This window comes from Rhinatrema bivittatum, chromosome 5 (genome assembly GCF_901001135.1).
Source record: "Rhinatrema bivittatum chromosome 5, aRhiBiv1.1, whole genome shotgun sequence".
Taxonomy (NCBI): Eukaryota; Metazoa; Chordata; class Amphibia; order Gymnophiona; family Rhinatrematidae; genus Rhinatrema; species Rhinatrema bivittatum.
Genome location: NC_042619.1, coordinates 24,807,806 through 24,829,659, shown reverse-complemented (window position 1 = coordinate 24,829,659; position 21,854 = coordinate 24,807,806). Strand labels below are relative to the sequence as shown.

Sequence of the window (21,854 nt, the reverse complement as noted above, 5' to 3'; positions counted from 1 at the left end):
TACCTAAGCTGTGTCTCTCCAGGGAGGGAGTCTTATCCTTCCTTCCAGTCCACAGCTGGTCAAGGAGTGTAAGGGATGACCAGGTAGCCACCTGGTAGAGAAGGGGCTGAGAGGAGAGAATGGGGCAGGGATCCAGAGCAAGCAAGGGAGGGGCGAGAGGTGGCATTCTAAAGAGGGGCTGGGACAGGAAGAAAGGGGCAGAGAAGAGGTCAGTCTGTTTTTGTTGGGGGGGGGGGGGGATGTTGGCCACCAAGCCTTTGTTTTTGATTAGGAGGCACTCCTCCTCTCCTCCCGACCTCCTCTCCAGCATCCACATCTTCTGCCTTCAGCATTGGTCCCTTTCCACTCTTGCTCCCTTTGGCCTGCCCCTCTCCCCCCTCACCTTCTCTCCCCCTACTACCCACCTCCTTTTCCCTTGCTCTCCTTCCTTCTGCCATCAACTTTAGCCACACCCCACCCAAGAAAAACAAAGGCTCAGTAGGCCCAACATAGTAACTTGTGTTGGGGCTACAGAGCCCTTTTTTCTTGGGGACAGACCTCCCTTCCTGGCCCCCAGACCTCTCACATCTCCCCTTCAGCAACCCCCCCCCCCCCCCTTATAGCCCCATTCCTTTTCTTCAGCATCCCACTTCTCTCCCCCATTCCTCCTTCAGCACCTCACATCACTCCCCAATCTCCACTCCTTGCTCACCCATTGTCCCATCCCCCCCTTCTCTCTGCTCTCACCCCCTTTTGTTCTCACCCTCTTGTCCCCAACCCTACTCACCTCCCACAAGAAAAATGACAAAGGCTCAGCAGCCCCAACATATATCACTGCTTTTCTTGTGACAGGGTGTTATGTAAAAAAAATGCAGCCCTCATTCTCCACAAGAACAATGACTGAGGCCCAGCTTAGTATAGGAGGAAATGTATGTCTGTCTGTTTCTAGCACTCCAGCATGCAGAGCTTGGCTTCTTGAGGTCACCATTTTAGTTCGCCTGCATATTTCTGGTTTTAACTTGCGATCACTTATTTCGTATTTGTTGAGGATCAGGTTGCACGTGTGACTAAGGTGAGATATTCTGCTGGCATGTAGTTTCCATAGAGGGATCTGCAGCTGTCTGGTTCATTATGTATTCCCAACAGGTGGTGTACTGGTGCTCTAGGGCCAGGTGTAATATTTGCAGTGCTGCCTAATCACAAGTAGAGTTGTCGCTGCTGTAGTATGGCAGGTTTGCTACAGATGTGCTGAGGCTCCCCCCCAAGGCTTTTTGTATGTCACAGTATGCGTGGTATTGGAGGAAATTGTATTACTTTGATGAGGGATGCTCAAACTGATCCTATGGGCCCCCCAGTCGGATTTTCAGGAAATCCCTTAATGAATATGCATGAGCCTTATTTGCATGCACAGGAAAAAACTATTCTACATACCCTTATTTATGGCAACACCACTTGGTTGTCCCCTTCTTTCATGGGTATAAATACGTAGAGAATCTCCACTCCAAAAGCAAACTGCTTTTACAGGTCCCATCTCCAAAAACAAGTCTAGTATCCACTAGGGAACGTGCTATCCATAGCAGGGCCCATTCTTTGGAACATACTCCCACCTGACAGATTAATCCCAGAGATTAAAGCATTTAAGAAAGCTCTTAAACAGGCTGTCATGGACAGAGGGACATCTATCCCACTGGAGCCTCTGCATGATGGCTGAAGAACTTGTCAGCTTTGGAGTTCGCTTGTTGTCACCATTAAGTCTACATCTGGATGACCCCACTGAGCTACCATTATCTGAAAGACCTCTGGTCTCAGCTCCCATTCCCCCTGGGAACAGTGTTTCTGCCGATGAAGTCTGCCTGGAGATTCTCCTTCCCCACTACGTAGGAGGTTGAGGGGAGCAGGTTTTGATTGCCCACTCAAACAGCTGGGCCATTTTTTTGTGTGGGGCTTTTCACATATACCACTACTGTGAAGTTGTCAGATAGATTAGCTTTCATTTACCAGAGGGAGAAAATATAGTACAGCAAGTCTAATGGCCCTATGTTTCTAGCAAGTTTGACCAGAGTGTCTGAGTTAGGTGACCCTGACAATGGGCTCCCCATCCTCTTAAGGCAGGCATCTGTAGTCAATGATCCAGCTAGAATATTCCAGATTTACCCCTTTCTGTATGTTGGAGGGAGTCTTAGCCACCAGTTCGGGCTCCTTCTCATCCCCAGGGGTAGGTGGAGCCTGAGCTGGTAGTCCCAAAGAGGAAGGGGACCAACACAACAGTAGGGCCTGCTGTAAACTGTGCAAGTGAGCTCTGGTTCACAGCACCAGATCCAGGGACACCATGAGCTCTAGTAACTGAAGGTAGTCCCACCCCTTTGGGTGCCTTCTGAGAATGGAAGGCTGACATCTGATTGATAAGCCTGGAGACCCTCTTGGGAATAGAGAAATTCACTTTTCTTATACTGAACAGGACACCCAAGAATTCCAGGGTCTAAGATAGCTATGTTGCTCTTCGCATAATTTGTTACCCAATCTAGATGCTGAGGTGAACTTCTACTTGAGGCTTGATTGTTCTAGGTTGATTTGGCCCTTATGAGCCAAATCAACCAGATAGGGGTGCTCCATTTTGCCCTGTTTGAAAAGAGCCATCAGTGCAAGCACCATTATCTTAGTATAGTTTCTGGGGGCTGTTAGTAGCCCAAAGAGTAGTACCTGAAAACTCAAAATTTTGACCTAGCACAGAATAGTTGCTGTACATATTCTGTTGGGAAAATCAAATGGGAATATGAAAATATGCCTCTGCTAGGTCCAGAGAAGCCAGGTACTCTTCAAATCTTACTACAGTCATAACATCTCCATTCTGAAGTGGGGAATATGAAGGCATTTGACTCCTTTTAAGTACAGGACAGAATGGAAGGGAGTGTCCTTTGATACCAAGAAAAGTCAAATAGGTACCTTGCCCTCTTTCCTGCAGAGGAGCTGGGATTATACCTTGTAGGCACTAATTTCAGTAGAATTTCGAATTGCCTCTTGAGCCAAGAAGTACACAGGGGAGTCAAGGACTTCTGGAAACAGCTTTATATATTCTGGGGCATAACCGCTTTAGTTTGATGTCAAAAACCCACTGGTCTGATGTAATTCAGGTCCACTTCGAATAGTATTGCAAGAGAACTGCCCACTGTCTCATTGAAAGGGACAGCTACCTCCTCTGTTGCAAGGGGTTCTGCCTTAGCCCTTCTGACCTCCAAAGGACTGGGTCTTACTCCATGCCATGCCCATAGGAAGTCTTCCTGGCTTGTATCTGCATGGATTCCAGAAACTCTGGAGCCTGGGGCCTATCTTCCAGCAGCCTCTGGGGTTTGGATTCCCCCCAAACCTTTAACCAGTTTTTCCAGCTCGTCCCTGAACAGCAAGCTCTCTTTAAAAGGGAAGCTTGGAAAGCTGTGCCCAGTCATGTATCCACCGGAGCTTCCTAAGTGCTACTCCAGAAGCTAATGCCTAGGACATCCTCATCAAGCCATTACATAGCATTTATTTTATTTATTTATTTATTTTTGATTTTTATATACCGATGTTCTTGTATGAAATACAAATCACTCCGGTTTACATAAAACAGTGAAATGCCCAAAAAAGGGGAGGGGCTTTACATAGAACAATAGAACAAAGTACAAATTAAACAAAGTATAAAATAGTATCTGCCAGAAATGCTAAGGCAGACTAAACAATTGTGCTCTGGGAGCTGCTGGATCCAGCACAAGGCTGCTTATGCCACAACCTCCACAAATGGAGACCTGAATTGCCAAGGCATTTGAAGAAAAGGTCTATTATTGCCTCTAATTCTTTATCCTGATGATCCTTTAAGGCCATTCCTCACTCTACCAGGATTGGTTGCTGCTGCCAAAAACAAGGCATCTACGCAGGGTATTGAGATCTCTCTCTTCCAGGGGCAGAGGGTACATTTTATTCATCATCCTGCCACTCAAGCTCACCTTTTGGGTTGACCCATTCTATAAGTACCATGCACTTTAGGGTGCTGTGTAGAGAAATTTCTTTCAGAGGCCTCCTTGACCCTTCAAGGATGGTGTCCCCCCCCCCCCCCCTCTGCCAGGTCTTTCACAGGCTGGGGTCTGATATTTTTAGAGACATCAAGACACTGGAAATAAGGGCTGACAGCTCCTCCTTCCTGAATAGATGACTATTGACTCCTCTTCTGAGCATTCCCCCCCTTTTGGGAACCTACTGGGGAAGCATGGTCCAAGTCATTCTCTGACTAGAAGCTTCCTTTAGATTCCTGAGATGGGGGTCCAAAAAGAGGGGATTAGCACCTCCCTTGCCTTAGTTGGCTACTTTTTAAAGGAATGAGAATACAGGGGCCCCAGACAATAGAGGTGCTTCTAGTTTTTGAAGGCCACAAAATTCCTGGTGCATCATTAGCACAAATTCTGGAGAGAAACCACCCTGCCTGGCCACTGTTGGTTGCAGTTCCTGAGGTGTCAATCCCTCCAAAAAAGAGGATTTTAAGCTTGAACTTCCTCCTGCTGGAGCTTCCAGAGAGGCTAACGGGACCTGCCCACCTGAGGGTAGAGACCTTCCTTTCCCTAATGGTGGCAGGGTTGATTCAATCGATGAATCAGATGTGGTTTTCTTTCCTAGCCAGGAGAAAAGGGACATCAGTTTCCTGTGAACCCAAATGTGGTGCAAGACAAACTGAGCAAAAGGTCCCTGCAACATCATGGACCTGCTTGGCCCAGCAGCCTATGCACCTCCTTCCTGTAAACAGGTCAGACAGGGGCTGCTTGCTATCTGCTGCAGTGCTACTTAACTCACTCTTACTGCAAAATTCCCACAATGGTAACTATTACCTGCCACAGCAGTTCTACTGCTTGCAATGCTGCAGCATTCCTGCTGGTGACTGGGTTTTTTGGGGGGGGGGTTTTTATGACACAGGCTCCTTAAGGGGCCATAGCATGCAGACCAGGCTCACCCTAGGTGAAAGGCAGCCATGGTCTGAACCACTTCTCTCTGAATCCTCCCTTCCCCGGCAAGTACGTACTCCTCTTGGGTGAACAGCTGTTGAGCTTGAGTCTTGTTTCCTGCTCCTTGCCCTTTTCCCCCCAGACTATTGGTCCTCTTGATAGGGCAGCCCAGGAGAAAGAGGGAGGCTCTGAAGGACCTATCCAATGTTTATCCCCTCTGATCTGTCTAGGGCACTTAAGGGCCCCTTTCCCAGAGGCATTTAAAGACCCCTAAGGGTACTGGAATCAGGGGAACTCAACCAGGTACTAATGGAGGTAAGCTTCTACTAGAGAAATCAACTCCAGGGGACTGTTGCTTCAGGAGCAAAAAATACTGGGACCAAACCTAGGCTCTGGGAGCAGTCTTCAGTTGCTGGACAAATATTACTAGCAGCTGCCTAAGACCACACATTTATAGTTCAGAGTCCAGTCATAAAAGAAGGGTGTGTTCTGACTGACTCCTGATGGGAGGAGATATCCCATGAGACAGGAGTGGTCTAGCAGGAAGAAAACCTAAGTAGGTAAATGGAAATTTGGCAAATACTGTTGAGACCAGTCTGAAACGTTACTATTTTCTCCAGTTGTACCGATGGGCTTTTCCCCTTGATGCATTTTCTCCACCTTCACCACCTCCTCACAAAATTACAAAACGTTATCGTGATATTAGCTCCAAATCAACTGCAGTCCTACTTACATGGTACATGAAGTTTAACTTCCGCAGCCAGCTCCAAAAATTCTGACCTATGCATTATACACTTTCTTCATAAATGTTGCCCGACATATCCAGAAACACTCAGTACATGGGTCTTAACCCCTAAACTGTGCTGCCTAATGTCTGACATACAACTAAGAACTTTACACATTCAGTAAGATGTACTCCTGCCTCATTAGTATGGCAATGTTCTAATTCAGTGTGACATCACAAATACCACAGAAGCAGAGACGGTGACATCATGCAGATGTCAAGGCATCCAAGAAAAACAAGGAAATTCTGCCCATTAGGTCTAACGTTTATCCCCAACCCTATGGGACAAGCGCGCCACATGACTCCAGCACCCTCGGCATTAGTTTTTCCTCCAGGGCTCTCAGAAAGGTGATGCTTCAAAGATTACATTCAGTTATTGGAAGGGCTCACAATGTAAACATGTACCTGATGTGATGGAGGGTGAAGTGACTTGCCCAAGGAGTAGAACTGGAATTTGAACCCTGGCTTCCTTGGTTTGCAGCCCACTGGTCTAACCACACTAGACTACTACTCTACTCCAAACAGTTGAACACAAAGCAGTTGGGTAGAAAAAAAAAAAGTCATAAGTATTAGCATTTGCCAAGACAAATATACCTAAATGCTTGAGGTTGTGTTGGGGGGGAGGGGTTAAGAATTGGGCTTTTTGTGGTATTGAGCATTTTTTGTGAAGTATATTAGAATGGTCTTTGTAAAGCCACAGGACTCTGGTTTTGTTTACTTACAACCCTGACTTCCCACAATTTCAAAATCAAGGCAGTTTCCAATTTAAAAACAAAAGACAAGTACATAAATAAAACAAGAGTGTACAACATAGCATAACATTTTCCAATAGCATCAATAAAAACACAGCCATGGGACTTGGAGGGAGGTAGCAAGACCAATGAGGCTGAGACACCCACACACTGCTAAGCGTGGGGGGGGGGAACACTGTGATCTGCAAATACAGCCTGACACGTGTGGCTGGAGGGAGGCTGGTGGGATAGGCAGACTGGAAGATGGGCTGCCCAGAGATTAACAAGGGGAGAAAGGGGAAGTGATGATGTCAAACCTCGTGGAACCAAATATTCTTCTACTGAGTTTTCAATAGATGACAGCTAGTCTAAAAATATTAGTTATCCTAAAAACAGTATCGCCACCCAACAGCTCGGTTTTCACAATTTTAAATGCTGCTGAAAACCAAAAGCCAAACCAATGTATGAAATGGCTCTCATTTTTATCATAAGCTGAACAAAAATCGGCATTTCATATATACAAAACAAGAGGCATCACCACTATCTGATATTTTGTATTTCTAGACCTCCCTTTCAAATTTTAGCTCATTTACTATTTTTTTTACCTGAAAAAAGATCACTACGCCAAAGCGCTTACAAATCTAACAGGCTGATGCAGTACAGCGTGCTCGGCAGAGTTCAATGTTTAACCCTTGGTTGGATACGTGTCTTGGAAGCGCGTCCATGACTCATTCTATAAGGGATTTGCGCGTCCAGAACGTGCATTCAACACCCCCCCCCCCCGCAAAACTAATAGCGCTCAAATGCAAATTCATGTTGATGAGGGTATTAGCTATTCCCCCCCCCCCCCCCCGATTAAAAAAAAACCGTGCACCCAATATGCACATTTTTACCCTCAAATTAACACCCACCCCCAGAGCAGGCGTTAATTTCTGAGCAGCCCAAAAAGTGTACAGAAAAGCAGAAAATACTGCTTTTCTGTACTTCCAACTTAATATTGTGGTAATATTAAGTCAGAAGAACAAAAAAAGGATGAGAATGTTTAAAAAAAAGTGTGCCGTGGTCAGGTTAGGTAAAGGGACACAATTAATGAACGTCCATTTTCCTAACCCGCTGCCAGCCACCTCTCCTGGGCGCCCTCTGCCGAGGAGGGTGCCCAGGAGAGGTGGCTGGCACATGGCACATTGCTCCCTAGCGCCTCCTTTTTAGCATGACCCCCTCATTTAAATATCCGCTTGCACACCCAGGAGAGGAAGCTGGGCGCACCTTAGGAAAGCCGGCCCTCAACACCGAGCAGCTGTTTTCCCATGCAGAAGTGGGCACCTGAGGCAAAGGGAGATAAAGCCAACACGCCCAAAGTTACAAGGAAAGATGGGAGAAATAGGATTTGAATGCTGGTTTCCAAGGATTGCAGCCCCTTACCCTAACCAGTAGGTCAGTTCTGCCCTAATTTGTACTTTTGCAAAGAATGTAAAATAGTACTTCAAAGTAGAGACCATCTGATAGGGGCAAGTGGCCAGCAACAGAAAAGAGCCATAAAATAGGTTCTTTTAAGGCTTGGAAAGTGAAAAATACGACCATTGCACCAAGGTTTTGGCTCAGTGAAAGATAACATTTGATGAGTATAAGGACTAAGTTACTTACCTGTAACAGGTGTTCTCAGAGGGACAGTAGTACGTCCGTCCTCACACGAATGACATCGGATGGAGCCCAGCATGGAAAACTTATGTCGAAGTTCCCAGAGCTTTGACTGAGCCTAAGTGAGCCTGCTCAGGCAAGCAGTACATCACACATCCACGCAGGGAGCCCTCCAGTTTTTATAATCAGAATTAAGACAGTAATAAAATAAAATGAATGAGAAAACCCACACAGTGGAAAGCAACCCAACTCCACAGGGTGGTGGGTAAGTTTTGTGAGGGCAGACATATTGCTATCCTCTGAGAACACCTGTTACAGGTAAGCAACTGCTTCCTCCAAGGATAAGCAGGATGGCAGTTCCTACATATGGATGAATCCCTAGCCACAGACAGGTTGCCACCCCACCCCCCCCAACATAAAAAGGGGCAACAAAAACACCAAGTAAGTGCCAATAGGCACAACTAGTTTTGTCATGTCAGCCATCCCTAACTCCACGTTGTAGCGATACAGATCTCCATGGAGACTGCTAGCAGTTGGGTCACCAAGGTGCAGTCCCACCTGGTTGTATGCGCCAATCACACTCAACTGAACCCTAATGGAGTTGGTCTTCAAACCAGCTTCTGAAAGGGGTAGAAGGAAGTCAAAGCTTTTGTGGGGGAAGAGGAAGGATCTAGGGCCTTCTGTTCACGCCACACAGAAAACCCTCCTCCACTTCAGCCCATAGGACTTTCTAATGGAAGGCTCTCTGGGAAGCTACCAGGACCTGAGACATCTTCCAAGAGATCGAGTGGTTGCAATATCAACCTCTCCATATCCAGGTTCTGAGCGACAGGCCTGGAGTTTGGGGTGGCGCAACCTGCCTCGATGGCAGGCGGGCACTGAGTGCACCGCCACCCTGGGGGGAATGGACAATGAAAATAAACTTACACAAAAATGTTGAGAAACCTATCTAGGACACTAATGGGAGAATAGGGTGGGACCCTGCGTCGACCACACGAGGAAACAATCACGATAAAGCACTTTGAAAAAGTTGAAGAAAAAGTTGAGGCTCACCCAACCATGAGATGCAAGGGCTCCACGGAGGAGAGGAGACTGAGGGGACCCCACATGGATGCATGTCCTTGGATAAAAATCACATTAGGACTGTTAGCAGTACAACAGTTGACTATGCCCCTGATACTGTACCATGCAAACACGTAGTTATTTATACCAGAGCACCAGTTTCAGAGCGTAAAATTAATATGTTGCCATAAAACCAGATGACAGCTCATTATGGAACACAACTGCAATTAACTGCTTGCATGTTACTGTCTGCAAGGAGCAGAATCCCTGTGTACTGCCTACAACCACCAACAGCGCTCTGCTACAACAGAGGCTCTTTCCAAATCACCAGTGGAGACCGTGGCGTACCCCTGGCATCGATGGAAGATTAGCTCTCCTCACCACAGGGTTGCTTTGCAGGCATCACAGCAGAAGCTAGCGCATACTTGGGCCCGGCACAGTGTATCGACTGGGGCCGTTTCTTCGCTTTTCCTATCCAATTATGCCAAGTGCAGAAAAAAAAATATACACGCCTATGGATGCTTTTCTGTTTCGTTTTCATGCCACACTGCCCGGCCTGGTTTTAAATTGGGGAAACTGAGCAGATGGCAATACACACAGCTAATCAAGGTGGTTAGTGTTCCTGAGCAGCTTCCGAAGGGATATTTGGAAAGATGGGCTACAAAATCCAAATCATGTTCAAGATGGCTTTCAGCATTATTGTCCCTGCCTTAAGGAGCCTCAGAGGAGAAGCAGAATCTGAGCCTCGTTTTCCTTAGTTCAGCCTCACCCACTAAGCTACGCTTCCCTATTAAGAACCTATCAAAAACACTCATAAACCTAAACCAAAATGCACACTACTAAAATTTGAATAAAAAATATTGCTAATGGAAAGCACTCATTTTATTACTGGGTTCATCTGTTTACACCGCAGTTTGCATTTGTATCTATGGAGAGATGAGGCCCCAGCAAAGCAAAATTTCATATGAAACAAAACAAAAAAGCTACAATTAGCAAACTGTGTACTAGCTCACAAGATTTGCCGTACTGGGTCAGACCATAGGTCCAAACCCAGTTCAGGAACACCTGATAGACAGGCTGGATGCCATGGAGACTCTGACTCTTCATCTTTTGGGGGGACGTATCCAGGCAAGTCTGGACAATCTACCTCCGCCTAATCAGTGCCTACCTTCTTCAAGTTTCACCTCCAGAATCTCTTTATCACTCAGTGAACACCATATCCACCTCTAATAATTCAGTTTGGTTTGATCAGGGTAACAAGTCTATGAAAGGCAAATCCAAAATTGCCAGCAAGAATGAGGGACAAGAAGGCATACAGGGGCCAATGTAATAAGACCCGCAGTGAAATTGGTGCTAGTTGTCTGCCTGTATTTTATTTTTTTTTAGCGTGTGCAGCAAAAGCTGTCATCTCCACGGGATGTAACAAGATATGCAAAGGAGATGTGTGCAGAAAATCCGCAAAGCGAAAACGCTTGTGAAAAATGCACATTCGAGGCCCCATAAAGCCTGCATTAATGTGGTGACTCACAAGGGATTCATAGGGCAAAAGCTTTTTCCCGTTCATAAAAACAGTGACGTTAATGGTCCAGGGAGTGGGACTGAAGGTGGACAGAGCAATGTCTAACCCCAAGGATGGCGAACTCCAGTCCTCAAACAGGCCAGGTTTACAGGATAATCCACAATGAATACGCACCGGAAAGATTTGTAAGCTTGTCTGTGGCACTCGAGGGCTGGAGTTCACCATCCCTGGCCTAGCCCCTTTCATGTTCCCTCACTGATGGCGTGGCAGCTGTACTGGCGGATGCCAGGGAAGCGCAGGTTTCTTTTCAGCGGACTGGCAAAAATGTACCACAGCATACGGAAAAAGTAAAGGTAATCCACGATCACCCCAGAAATGCAAGGACCCTCAACCACACTAATGCCAGCAATGGAGTAAACCGGTCTCCAGACACGCGCTTTTAATGTCTGCCCTGCCCCAGGCGCTAAAACCCCCCCCCCCCCCCACACTAAACTAGGCATGAATAGTCCATGAATAGTCAATTGCCTCCTTTGCATTCCATTTGCATGCATTCATGCAAAACCAACCACGGGTTTAAGCGGGCTTGTGCGCACATTTTTCCCCCGCGCCGACCATGTTATTACACACGCAGGCAAGCCTAGCGTGGGGGAAAAAGCAGTGCGCAAAACCCGCGGCAGCTTTAGCGCAGCTTATTACATGGGCCCAACAGCGTGGTGGCGAGCGCGTTCCATGACGAAAGCACTAGGGGACGAGCTGAAGACTCCCCCCCCTTGCCAAACCACTTCGTGCCAGTTTACACCCGCGCAGTCCCACGGATCAAAGCCAGGGGGAGTGAAGTGGCAAGTCCCGCGCAAACCTAGTTACAAGACTGGTACCCCCGGATGCTCCATTCTAGAGGTGGCTGCAAGCAGGTTTCTGAAATATCAAAATAAATGGACATCCGGGTACCGTGTGGACGAAAGAGCCTCAAGTCGTTTTAAGGTCATTTAAGTAGCGCTGGCAAAACAAATTTAGCCGACATTTACGGCCCCCTGTGTATCAGTCATTCTCCCCCATAGACAAAAACAAATGGGAGATCATCATTGCACTCAGATGCATTAAAGATTACCATCCTTTTCTTCTTCACACTGAAAGTTTCTAGAGGAGAGATCAAGTTTCACAGCTTTTGAAAGCTACTCCTGGCTCAGCCACTCCCGCCACCAAGAACCTAAAATCAAACCAGGACAGCACTGCACTAGCCCTTTATCAAAACCCCATTCATGAACAAAAAAACTCTAGGGCTGACGCAGGAAAGTTTTGGTTTTTTTTTTTGTTTTACACAGCATACTAAAGTATGGAGGGGTGGGAATATTTAGAAAAATAAACTTAGAAACGGCAGAAAATGACCACACAGTCTATCTAGTCTGCCCATCCACATAGCTGCTCAGCTCTACAATCTCTACCATTCCCCTCGGACCTCCTCTGCTTATCCCATGCTCTCCTGAATTCAGATGCAGCCTCCACCACCGCCACTGGGAGGCTGTTCCATGCATCCACCACCCCTTCTGTAAAGAAGTTCTGCCTTAGATTATTTCTCAGTCTACCCCCTTTTACCCTCATCCCATGACCCCCCTCAATTGCAGAGTCTCCTTTCAGTTAAAAAAAAAAAAAAAAAAAGACCTCTCCTGTGCATTAGTACAGAGGTATTTTCATTTCCAACATATCTTCCCTCTCTCACCTTTCCTTTAGTGTACATGCTTAAATCTTTAAGTCTGTCCCCTTACGCTTTACATACATCATGGACCGACTCCATCCTGTTTATTAGAGATGTGAATTGGAACCAGTTCGGTTCCGATTCAAATCGTGCATTTTTTTTCGTCTGGCCCGATCGGGTTTTTTTTTTTTTTTTAAATCGGCTGCGCCCGATCCGATAAACAAAAAACCCACCCGACCCTTTAAAACTGCTACCTTAGCCTCCTCCACCCTCCCGACCCCCCCAAAAACATTTTAAAATTACCTGGTGGTTCAGTGGGCCCTGGGAGTGATCTCCCGCTCTCGGGCCGTCGGCTGCCACTAATAAAAATGGCGCCGATGGCCCTTTGCCCTTACCATGTGACAGGGTAACCGTGCCATTGGCCGGCCCCTGTCACATGGTAGGAGCACTGGACAGCCGGTGCCATCTTTAAAAATGGCGCGGGCCATCCAGTGCTCCTACCATGTGACAGGGGCCGGCCAATGGCACGGTTACCCTGTCACATGGTAAGGGCAAAGGGCCATCGGCGCCATTTTTATTAGTGGCAGCCGACGGCCCGAGAGCGGGAGATCGCTCCCGGGGCCCACTGGACAACCAGGTAATTTTAAAACATTTTTTTTGGGGGGGGGGGGGGGGCGGGAGGGTGGTGGAGGCTAAGGGAGCGGTTTTAAAGGGTCAGGGTGGATTTTTAGGTTGTGTCCTAACTCCCGTTAATGTGCACTAACCCGATTAACGATTTTTTTCATGATAAATCTGTGGAATTTCTATTGTATCGCACTCTAACGATTAATGACGATTTAAAAAATATCGGACAATATTTTAAATAGTCAAAAAACGATTCACATCCCTACTGTTTATATCCTTTTGAAGCTGTGGTCTCCAGAATTGCACACAGTATTCCAAGTGAGGTCTCACCAGGGACCTATACAGGGGCAATATCACCTCCCTTTTTCTGCTGACCATTCCTCTCCCCATGCAGCCAAGCAGCTTTCTGGCTTCTGCCATCCCCTTACCAATCTGTATAGTCACCATGAGATCAAATATAACCACCCCCAGATCCTGCTCTTGATTCATGCATAGAGTTTCTCTGGGGAGAATTCTGCACGCAAAAATGTTAAATCCTACATACTTTATATTGGTTCAAACACCACAATATATATCAGTCTGAGCAATTTAAAATGTATTACAGAAAAATTACTCATTTACACAGAGTTTTAAATATTTTGAGCAGAAGTCTCCTAGAAGTACACCATACAAGTGTCCCTTTCCATCTCGCTCCCTACTCCCTAATGGTCAGACCTCTTTCACTCAGCCCCCAACTCCTCCACTCTCTCTCACCCTCCAGGCTCAACTCCTACTACTTCCACCTCCTAGCCCTCCAATCCCATAGTTTAGCACCTCTCTCATACAGCCCCTAACAGGCTCCACTCACACACACACCCCATCTCTCACACACACTCTCCCCCCCCCCGCTCTCGCACACACAAACACCCCAGCATACAGGCTCCTCTCTCCATACACAACCCCTCACAAGCTCCTCTTTTGCACACAAACTCACAGGCTACCTCTCACACACACTTGCACATAGGCGCCAGCTCTCATTCACCATACACACAGGCATGCACAACCTCACACCCACCTCACTCACGCATACAGGATCCCAATCTCTCACACTCCCTCAATCTCTTCTCATATACACTATTTATAGTGTTTTATATACCGTCATTCGGTATTGCCATCACAACGGTTTACATGCTTCCATTGAGTTAACAATCTTGTGAAATGTGATATGAACATTTAGTATTAGAGAAGTCATGGGGTAGTTAACATTAACAGCGGTATAACAGCTTTGGTTAGGAAGAAGATTTGCATTGTAAAGTTAGTTTAATAACGGTTTACAAGCTTCAAGTTAACGACCTAGGGAAGGTGTTAGACATGTCAGAGTGAAGTCAGGGGTTAGGTTAAAAGATTAACAACGTAGCTCACATAATACAACAGTATAGCATATACTCGCACACACACACAGGAACCCTCAAGCACATTTCCTCTGACAGGCTCAAGAGCTCAGCTTTCTTGCCTCATGCTGGGCTCTCTGCAGTCGGGCCTGCAGATCTTCACCCTGAGTGGGATGGGCTCTGCTTATGGCCTGCGGGAGGGCTCCAGCCATCTTAAAATTCTACACAAAAAAAAATAAAATTCTGCATAGGAATGGAATTCTTTAAAAGTATTTACCCACTTAAAATTGGGTTTTATGTTTTAACATTAAATTTAAGCTGCCAGACTAGATCACTTCTTTAGGTACCAGTCAAATTTAAGAGCCAGGGGGAAAATCCTCCTTACTTTTTTCTCACTAGTTTGCTGTTAAGTTTGCAAGGCTTTTTTCTTTTTTTGCTCCATCTTGTTTTGCCTATTTTTAGTTAAGATTTAGGGGGGGTTTTGTCTCTGCATTTATATATGCTGCTTTTCTGAATTTTAGGCATCCAGGTAACGACTTCTTGGTCATTTCCCCCCAACTCTGAAATTGCACCCTGTAATTCAAAACAGTGAAAAATAAAAATGAAAAGTAATCAAGAAAGGAAACCCAAGAATAAGACAGATAAAGCATCAGAACCAGAGCACTTGATTAGTTCGAACAACTCAGAATATGCCTTCTTTAACTGCTACTTCAAAGCAGTCTGAAATAAGTTTGGCACTGAAGAGAAATTTGAATGCGTATTTATGTACTACCATGTTAAAAAAAAAAAAAAAAAAATTAATGCAGCAAGCGCCTTTCATCCCAAAGCTGCTGATCCAAGGCCAACCAAACATGCAGGTCTCTAGGAGGTCAGCAGGCTGTACTGCTCTCCAGCTCAACTCAGTTTGGGTCAAGGAACAAGCATACCAGAAAAGTTCATCCTTGGTGGCAGTTTAGAGAATTTTTTTTTTTTTTAAAGATAAAAGCACAGCAGACTTTGCTCCTACTGAAAAGAGTGAAAATAAAGGAGGTATTTTAGAAAACGTTCCTCTAGATTAGAAAGATTTGTTTTATAATCAGTTATTGCTTTATGACTTAGCCCTGGAGAGCAGCTATCAGAGACCGTGAGACATTCCCTATGCCCAAGATTTGAAAATGAAATTTAGTGCTGGGCCAGTGGCACTGCTGCACAGGAAGCCTCGCGGTCGATTTCCCAGGCCTGGGATGTCACACTCCAGGTTGGGCCAGGGATGCTGCAAGTCCCTGCAGTCACAACCCTGCTCCCCGCCCCCACAACCCCAGGGGAGGGGAAATCTCTGCCACTGCTCAACAGTGACACCTACTGGCTGGAATAAGGATAACTATCCTGGTTTCCAGAAGCAATCACAATCTTTGACCTCTGGCCAGGCTAAGGAAGGTATAAGCTGGGCATAAAGGTTCATTGCATCATTGCCCAATAGGGATTAGCTCAAAATGAACTACAACCTCCAAAGGAGGAAACTGCTGGGCCAGAAATTAAATTTATTTTCGTGGGAGTCCTATTCAAGAGCTACATTTCATGTCTACTTATTACTGGCATACACAGTACTTCAAAGTAAGCTGATGTCTGAATTTAAATATGTCCATTTTTCTAGTGAATGCAGAATCTAGCTGACGTCCAGTTGAAAGCAAATTTTTCCCACAGTACTGTGCACGCATGAACCACAAAAGGCAAAGCAGTTTTCTGATCCAAATGCCAGTGCCAGCAGGGAGAGAGAGAGAGAAAGGGCCACTGCAAAACGATTCCTGCTCTCAGGGTATCCAGAAAGAGTTATCAGATTTGGGCACGAATCTCCTGAAAACCTGACTCCTTTTCCACAGTACAGGACCTTTAACCTCCACCCCCAATCTAACCACTGCTGATGCTTTTTTTTGCTTGTGCTGACACCTTCTGTCTAGTGGTTGCCTGTGCCCAGAATGGGGGTCACTAGGAGCAAGTTGTAGGTAATCACCAGTCACACAAGGACAGCTGCTTTTTCCCTGTGCAAGCGTTCGACAACTGCTAAACTGCACTAGTTAACAAGTGCTTGGCTAGGGGAGGGGACCAGGAATGTCACACGCCACACATGCGGTACTGTGTGAAAAGGAGGGCGGGTATGTAAACAGTACATGTCCCTTAGTAAGACATTTATTAAAACTCATAACCCATGTATTCCTCACCGCGGCTTCCAATATAATTGAAATACATTTATTTTATGACCAACACAAAACAGTTAAAGTGGAGGAGCCTAGTATCGAGATAGACAGGCTGGGAACCCGGGAAGCCGGCGTTTAAATCCCACTGCCGGCTTCTCGTGACCTTGGGGCAGGTCGCTTCATCCCTCTCCACTGCCTCAGGTACGAAGTTTCAGGCCGAGGCAATAAGATGCCCACCCAGCCTAGCTCACGGCTTTACTCGCAGCTCGGGGTGCATTTCGGGCATGCAAGTAAGTGCCTGATGAAACAAGGAGATTAACACCTGCTGCACTTAAATTGCACGTAAACAAAAACATTTAGCCATCATCGCCCAACGCAGGAAAGCACGCCTAAAGGCTGGGAGCCCAATGCACGGTTTTTGTTTTTTTTTTTTACACTGGGAAGTTAACTCCAACTCTGGAGCTAGGAGTAAAGTTGACTCACATTCAAGGGCCCATGAGGAAAAAAAAAAACCTGGCCCCTCTGTATCACGATAAGTGTGGCCCTTGTAAGATAGGGTTGTTTTAGAGAGATTAGTATAAGGATTTAGTTATTTGGGGTGAAAACAAAAAAAGTGTATAGGGATTAGTGGCATGGAGCATGATTAGCTAAAGCAGTGGTCTCCAACCCTGTGTCCTGGGGGCCCACCAGCCAGGCGGGTTTTTCAGGATAGCCACAATGAGTATGCATGAGAGAAAGTTTGCACATCATGGAGGCAGTGCATGCAAATTTTCTGTCATGCATATTCATTGTGGCTATCCTGAAAACCTGACTGGCTGGTGGGCCCCCAGGACAGGGTTGGGGGACCACTGAGCTAAAGGATGCCTTAAAAAACCAAACTGTGGGTGATTCCTTCCCTTTTGGCAAACAGGCACTGCAGACTTCCGTAACTTCATGTAAGCGATGCACTTTCATTGGGAATGCACCATTTAGACAGCCACGTGCTTGATGCAATATACTTTTGAGAGCCAGAAATGCACATTTCTCCCTAACGCGCTTTTTTTTTTTTTTTTTACACCGCTTTGATTTCTCTCATTAGAATATCGCACTACGTACTCAGGGGATGCGGATGCGGGCGGGCGCATCTTACTGCGTCGGCCTGTTAGGTTGTGAGCCTTCTGGGGTCAGGGAAACAAACTTACAGTACCTGAATGTGTTCCACTTTGAAGTGGCTGAAAGGCAGAATATAAATCAAATAAAAGAAAACCACACACGAGGTATACACAATAAGCTGCATGCGTTTAAAACCTTTATCAGCATCATGTGACTTGTTTAAAATTCTTATATTCCATCCAATGTGATGCAACCATTATAGGCAAATCATGAACATTAAAATTTTTAACATATCAGATAACATTTAAAATTCCAGCACTCCTAAACCAACTCCCCCACCCCCCACACATAAAAAGTCACCCCAAATGTACATAAAATCCTGAACAAATGTTTTCAGTCTCTTGCAAAATAATTCCAGGTCTTACAGATGCCAGGGGAAGAGGAAGCCCAGTTGCCAAGGCAATACCTTCAACCTTTGTATCAGTCTGGATAGTGTTTGCTTATGCAAAGGGGAATGCCTGTTTGTGACAAAGGGACCACTGAAATGTGCTCATCTGAATGTTCACGTGAACTGCTCCTGCACACAGCAAAAAAAAGCACCTCAGCACCAACACTTGTCCTTCAGCTGTGCTGGGAAAAACAGTTCAAGGAATGCTGGGCAGACATGTTCTCCTGTGTCACTGCCAGCAACTAGTAAACTAATGTATACAATAGTGCACGTTTTTGTTTTATGAAGTGCAGGATGGCCTACACTACTGCATGTGTACAGTGCTTAGTCTTATCTCAAGTATTTATCAGTAAAGACATACTTGTGCAGGATGCATAGCAACATAGCAGATGTGCATGCAACAGACAGTTTATAAAATTGGATCCCTGAAGCTTGACAGCATTAGGTGTAAATTTGCCTCACAAATGAAGGACCTAAACATGTAGCAGATCTTGCTCCAGAAATACAGTAGTTTGCTAAAACACTATTAAAACAATGTTAAGGTATCAAGCCAGTCCTTTTCTATGGTTCAATAAAAAAATATAACTTTCCCCAATTACAGTTTTAACTAATTGAACACACTTAAAATGAGGAAAAAATAAAAAATATATTGCCCTTAAAGTAGAATTAGCAAAATCTTAGTTCCCAAAACACAGTCTTCAAGAATGGAGGAGTGGGATAAGGAGAGTAGGACCAAAAATCTTTTAACAATTCTTGGCCAGCCTCCAAGAAAGTTCATAGCTCATAAGTGTGGTGAACTTCAGAAGACAGGCAGATGCAGACTCCACTAAACTAGCATAAGGATCTGGGGTGGATTTATAAACAAACACGACCGAAGAAAAGACTTATATAGCCCATCTAGTCTGCCCACCCATCCAGTTTACCTAAACCTTATACAATTCCCACCCCTCCCTCAGAGATCCCCTGTGTTTATCCCATGCTTTCCTGAAATCAGATAACGTTCTTGTCTCTATCACCTCCACCGGGAGCCTGCTCCGTGTAAAGAAATATTTCCTGAGATTACTCCAGAGTCTACCCCCCCTTTTCACCCCTCAACCCAGGACCCCTCGTTCTAGAGCCTCCTTCCCATTGAAAAGAGGATCACCTCCAGTGCATGGAAACCTTTTGAGATACAGTATCTTAACGCCTCTAGCATATCTCCCCCCCCCCCCCCCCCCAGCTCACTTTTTCCTCTAGGGTGTACACGTTTAGATCTTAAGTTTACCCTCATATGCTTTAGAATGAAGACCACTGATTTTAGTAGCCTCCATCTGGACCGATTCCAACGGGTTTTATATCCAGAACTGTACACAGTGTTCCAAGTGAGGTCTCACCGGGGACCTTATACAGGGGCAATATCGCCTCCTTTCCTTTGCTGACCCTTCTTCTCACTATGCAGCCAAGCAGATTGATAAATCTACATCAAATCTGTCAGGTGTCCCCTAGATTCACTGGAAGAATTGTGAAAATGTGTTCCCCCAGTGAACTCTGAAGAGAACACAGAAACTGCAGGTAAGAAGCCAGGCTGAGCTTTCCCCCAATCTCAGCTTTGTGCTCTATTTTGTCTGCCTACAAAACAACCAAACCGTATTAAGTGATGGTATCATGATTTCCCGAGTAGGTCTTCTACTCCCCAGACTGCCCATGGTTGGGGGGGGGGGGGGGGAAGGATGCTGTGGGGGCAGAGGAAGGAGTCAATCACAGCAATGACAACAAGCAGTGCCTGAATTTAGGACCCATGACCAAAGTCTGTCAGTACAGAGTCATCTGAACCGGGGGAAGATGCAAGGAGAGAAATGCCCAGGTACTTGCTAAATAAAGCTCATGGCAATACATTGCAACCCCTAGTCCAACTAAACCATAAATTGCCAAGGCAAGCCAAACCATGTAATCTGCTAAACAGGTATACAATTTTAGTTTAAAAAACTATTAAATTATTGCATTAAAAAAAATAAAGATTGGCATAAAACTAGAAGAGGAAGAGACAGATGGAAGAAACAAGTTAATGTTTTGATTAACCCCAAGCCAGCGGGTTTAAAGCAGCGATGCTGGCAATGGAAGCTGAAGCAGAGGGGCCGGGTCCTCACCATTGCATGCATCCCCCTCTAAAAGGATAATGGATGGGGGAAGTGACTGTAGTGCGAAGGGGGGGGACATGGACTAGCAACATTTCATTCTACGGTAGGTGAAGTTGTAAAGTTTAGAGAGATAAATAAATGCACCTAACCGCCACGTCAGTCTGAACTGGTTAGAATCTCAGTTCTTCTGAGCACCTACCCCCAACCTTAAAAACTGCAAAATGAAAACAGTTTCCTTGCAGGGAAAAAACAAAAAAAAAAGTGTCTCAGTGTCTGTGTCCGAGCGTCCATGTATCCCCCTCCCCCAACTCGGGAACAACAATTCTCCGCACCTCCATTCCCAGCCCCCCTCCATAACGCGCATGCTGAGGCTTCGCTCTCTCTCACCCCCCCCCCCCCCCAGCGCAGCGCCCCCAACGGAACGCGAAGCTGTCGCGGTGCTTCCTCGGCGGAGGGGGCGCAAGAGATGAAGCGGCTGCCTCCGCCTATTCACAGGGCAGAAATCCTCTCGCTGCACCTGCAGCCAAACCAAAACTCCGACCCCGCGGCTACCCCCTAAAATAAGGAAGGGAGAGAGAGAGGGAAGGGGCCGCTTTACAGGTCTACACAGCGTCACGCGTTTCCGCACACGGAGGAGGGAGGGGGGGGGGGGGCCTCAGTCTCACCTCGCAGGACGCCCGAATAGGCGGCGATCAGGGTCTTCATGGCGGGAGGCGCTCGCGCTCCGGGAGGGGGGGGGGGAGCCCCTTGGGACTGCGCGCGCTCACGCACCACGCGCTGCTGCTGCTGCCTTCTCCTCGCTGCTCCTGCCCTCCCCTGCTGCGAGTGAGCCGCGGCCGCCGGCCCGGCCCTTATTTATAGCAGCTCCCGTGGTGGTGGGGGGGAGGAGGAGGATGGACGCGCACGGGCGGGTTAGATAAAGTTCACTGGTTTAAAAGCAAATGGTTTTCGTCATTTTTTTTTTTTTTTTTACATTGACCTGGCCTGAATTAGTGTTTCGGTCAGTGCCAGTTGCAGAAATGTATGATTCCTTCGTGCACGTACCCTCTCGATTTTAACCATATTGGCTGTAAATGACTAAAAGTCCTGAAACGTCTTGTCTGTCTGCAGTTGCGCTGAATCCCCCCACCCCTATGAGAAGATTTTAGGGCCATGCTGGGTCTAGGATAGGATCCTGCCTCCAGCAGTGGCCAGTTCAGGTCACAAGTACCCGACAGATCCCCCAAAGTAGATGTTTCTTCTTGTTCACTTCCAAGGACAAACAATGGGTTTCCCAAGGCTACTACTAATACTACTACTATTTATCATTTCTAAAGCCTGCAAGACAAACAGCACTGTGCAGATGCACCTATGAGAGAGTCCCTGTTCCATGGACCTTACAATCCAGCCACTTTTTTAAACTCCATTATGCTGGTCGTCATGACCACATCCTCCGGCCACCAGTCCCACAGCTTGCTTGGAAGTCGTGAAAAATTACCTTCTGTGATTTGTTTTAAATCTGCTGTTTACTAGTTTTATGGCATGTCCCCTTATTTTAGTATTATTTGAAAGGTCGAATAACCCCCACTCGTGATTTTATAAATCTCTTATCACATCCCCTCTCAGTCAACTATTTTCCAAACTGAGAGCCCTAACCCGTTTAGCTTTTCCTCCTAAGGG

General features: G+C 46.3%; 1 protein-coding gene across 2 annotated transcripts in view; it reads right to left on the bottom strand.

Annotated features, from left to right (window-relative positions):
* The window catches only part of DGAT2 (diacylglycerol O-acyltransferase 2), an 80,029-nt gene extending 59,016 nt beyond the window's left edge, over positions 1-21,013 (bottom strand). For both annotated transcript variants that reach the window (XM_029602149.1, XM_029602150.1), the window contains exon 1: positions 20,861-21,013. In XM_029602149.1, coding sequence (XP_029458009.1) covers positions 20,861-20,900 — 40 coding nt within the window. In that variant the 5' untranslated portion in view covers positions 20,901-21,013. The remainder of the gene's footprint in view (positions 1-20,860) is intronic.
* Positions 21,014-21,854: the final 841 nt, after the last annotated feature.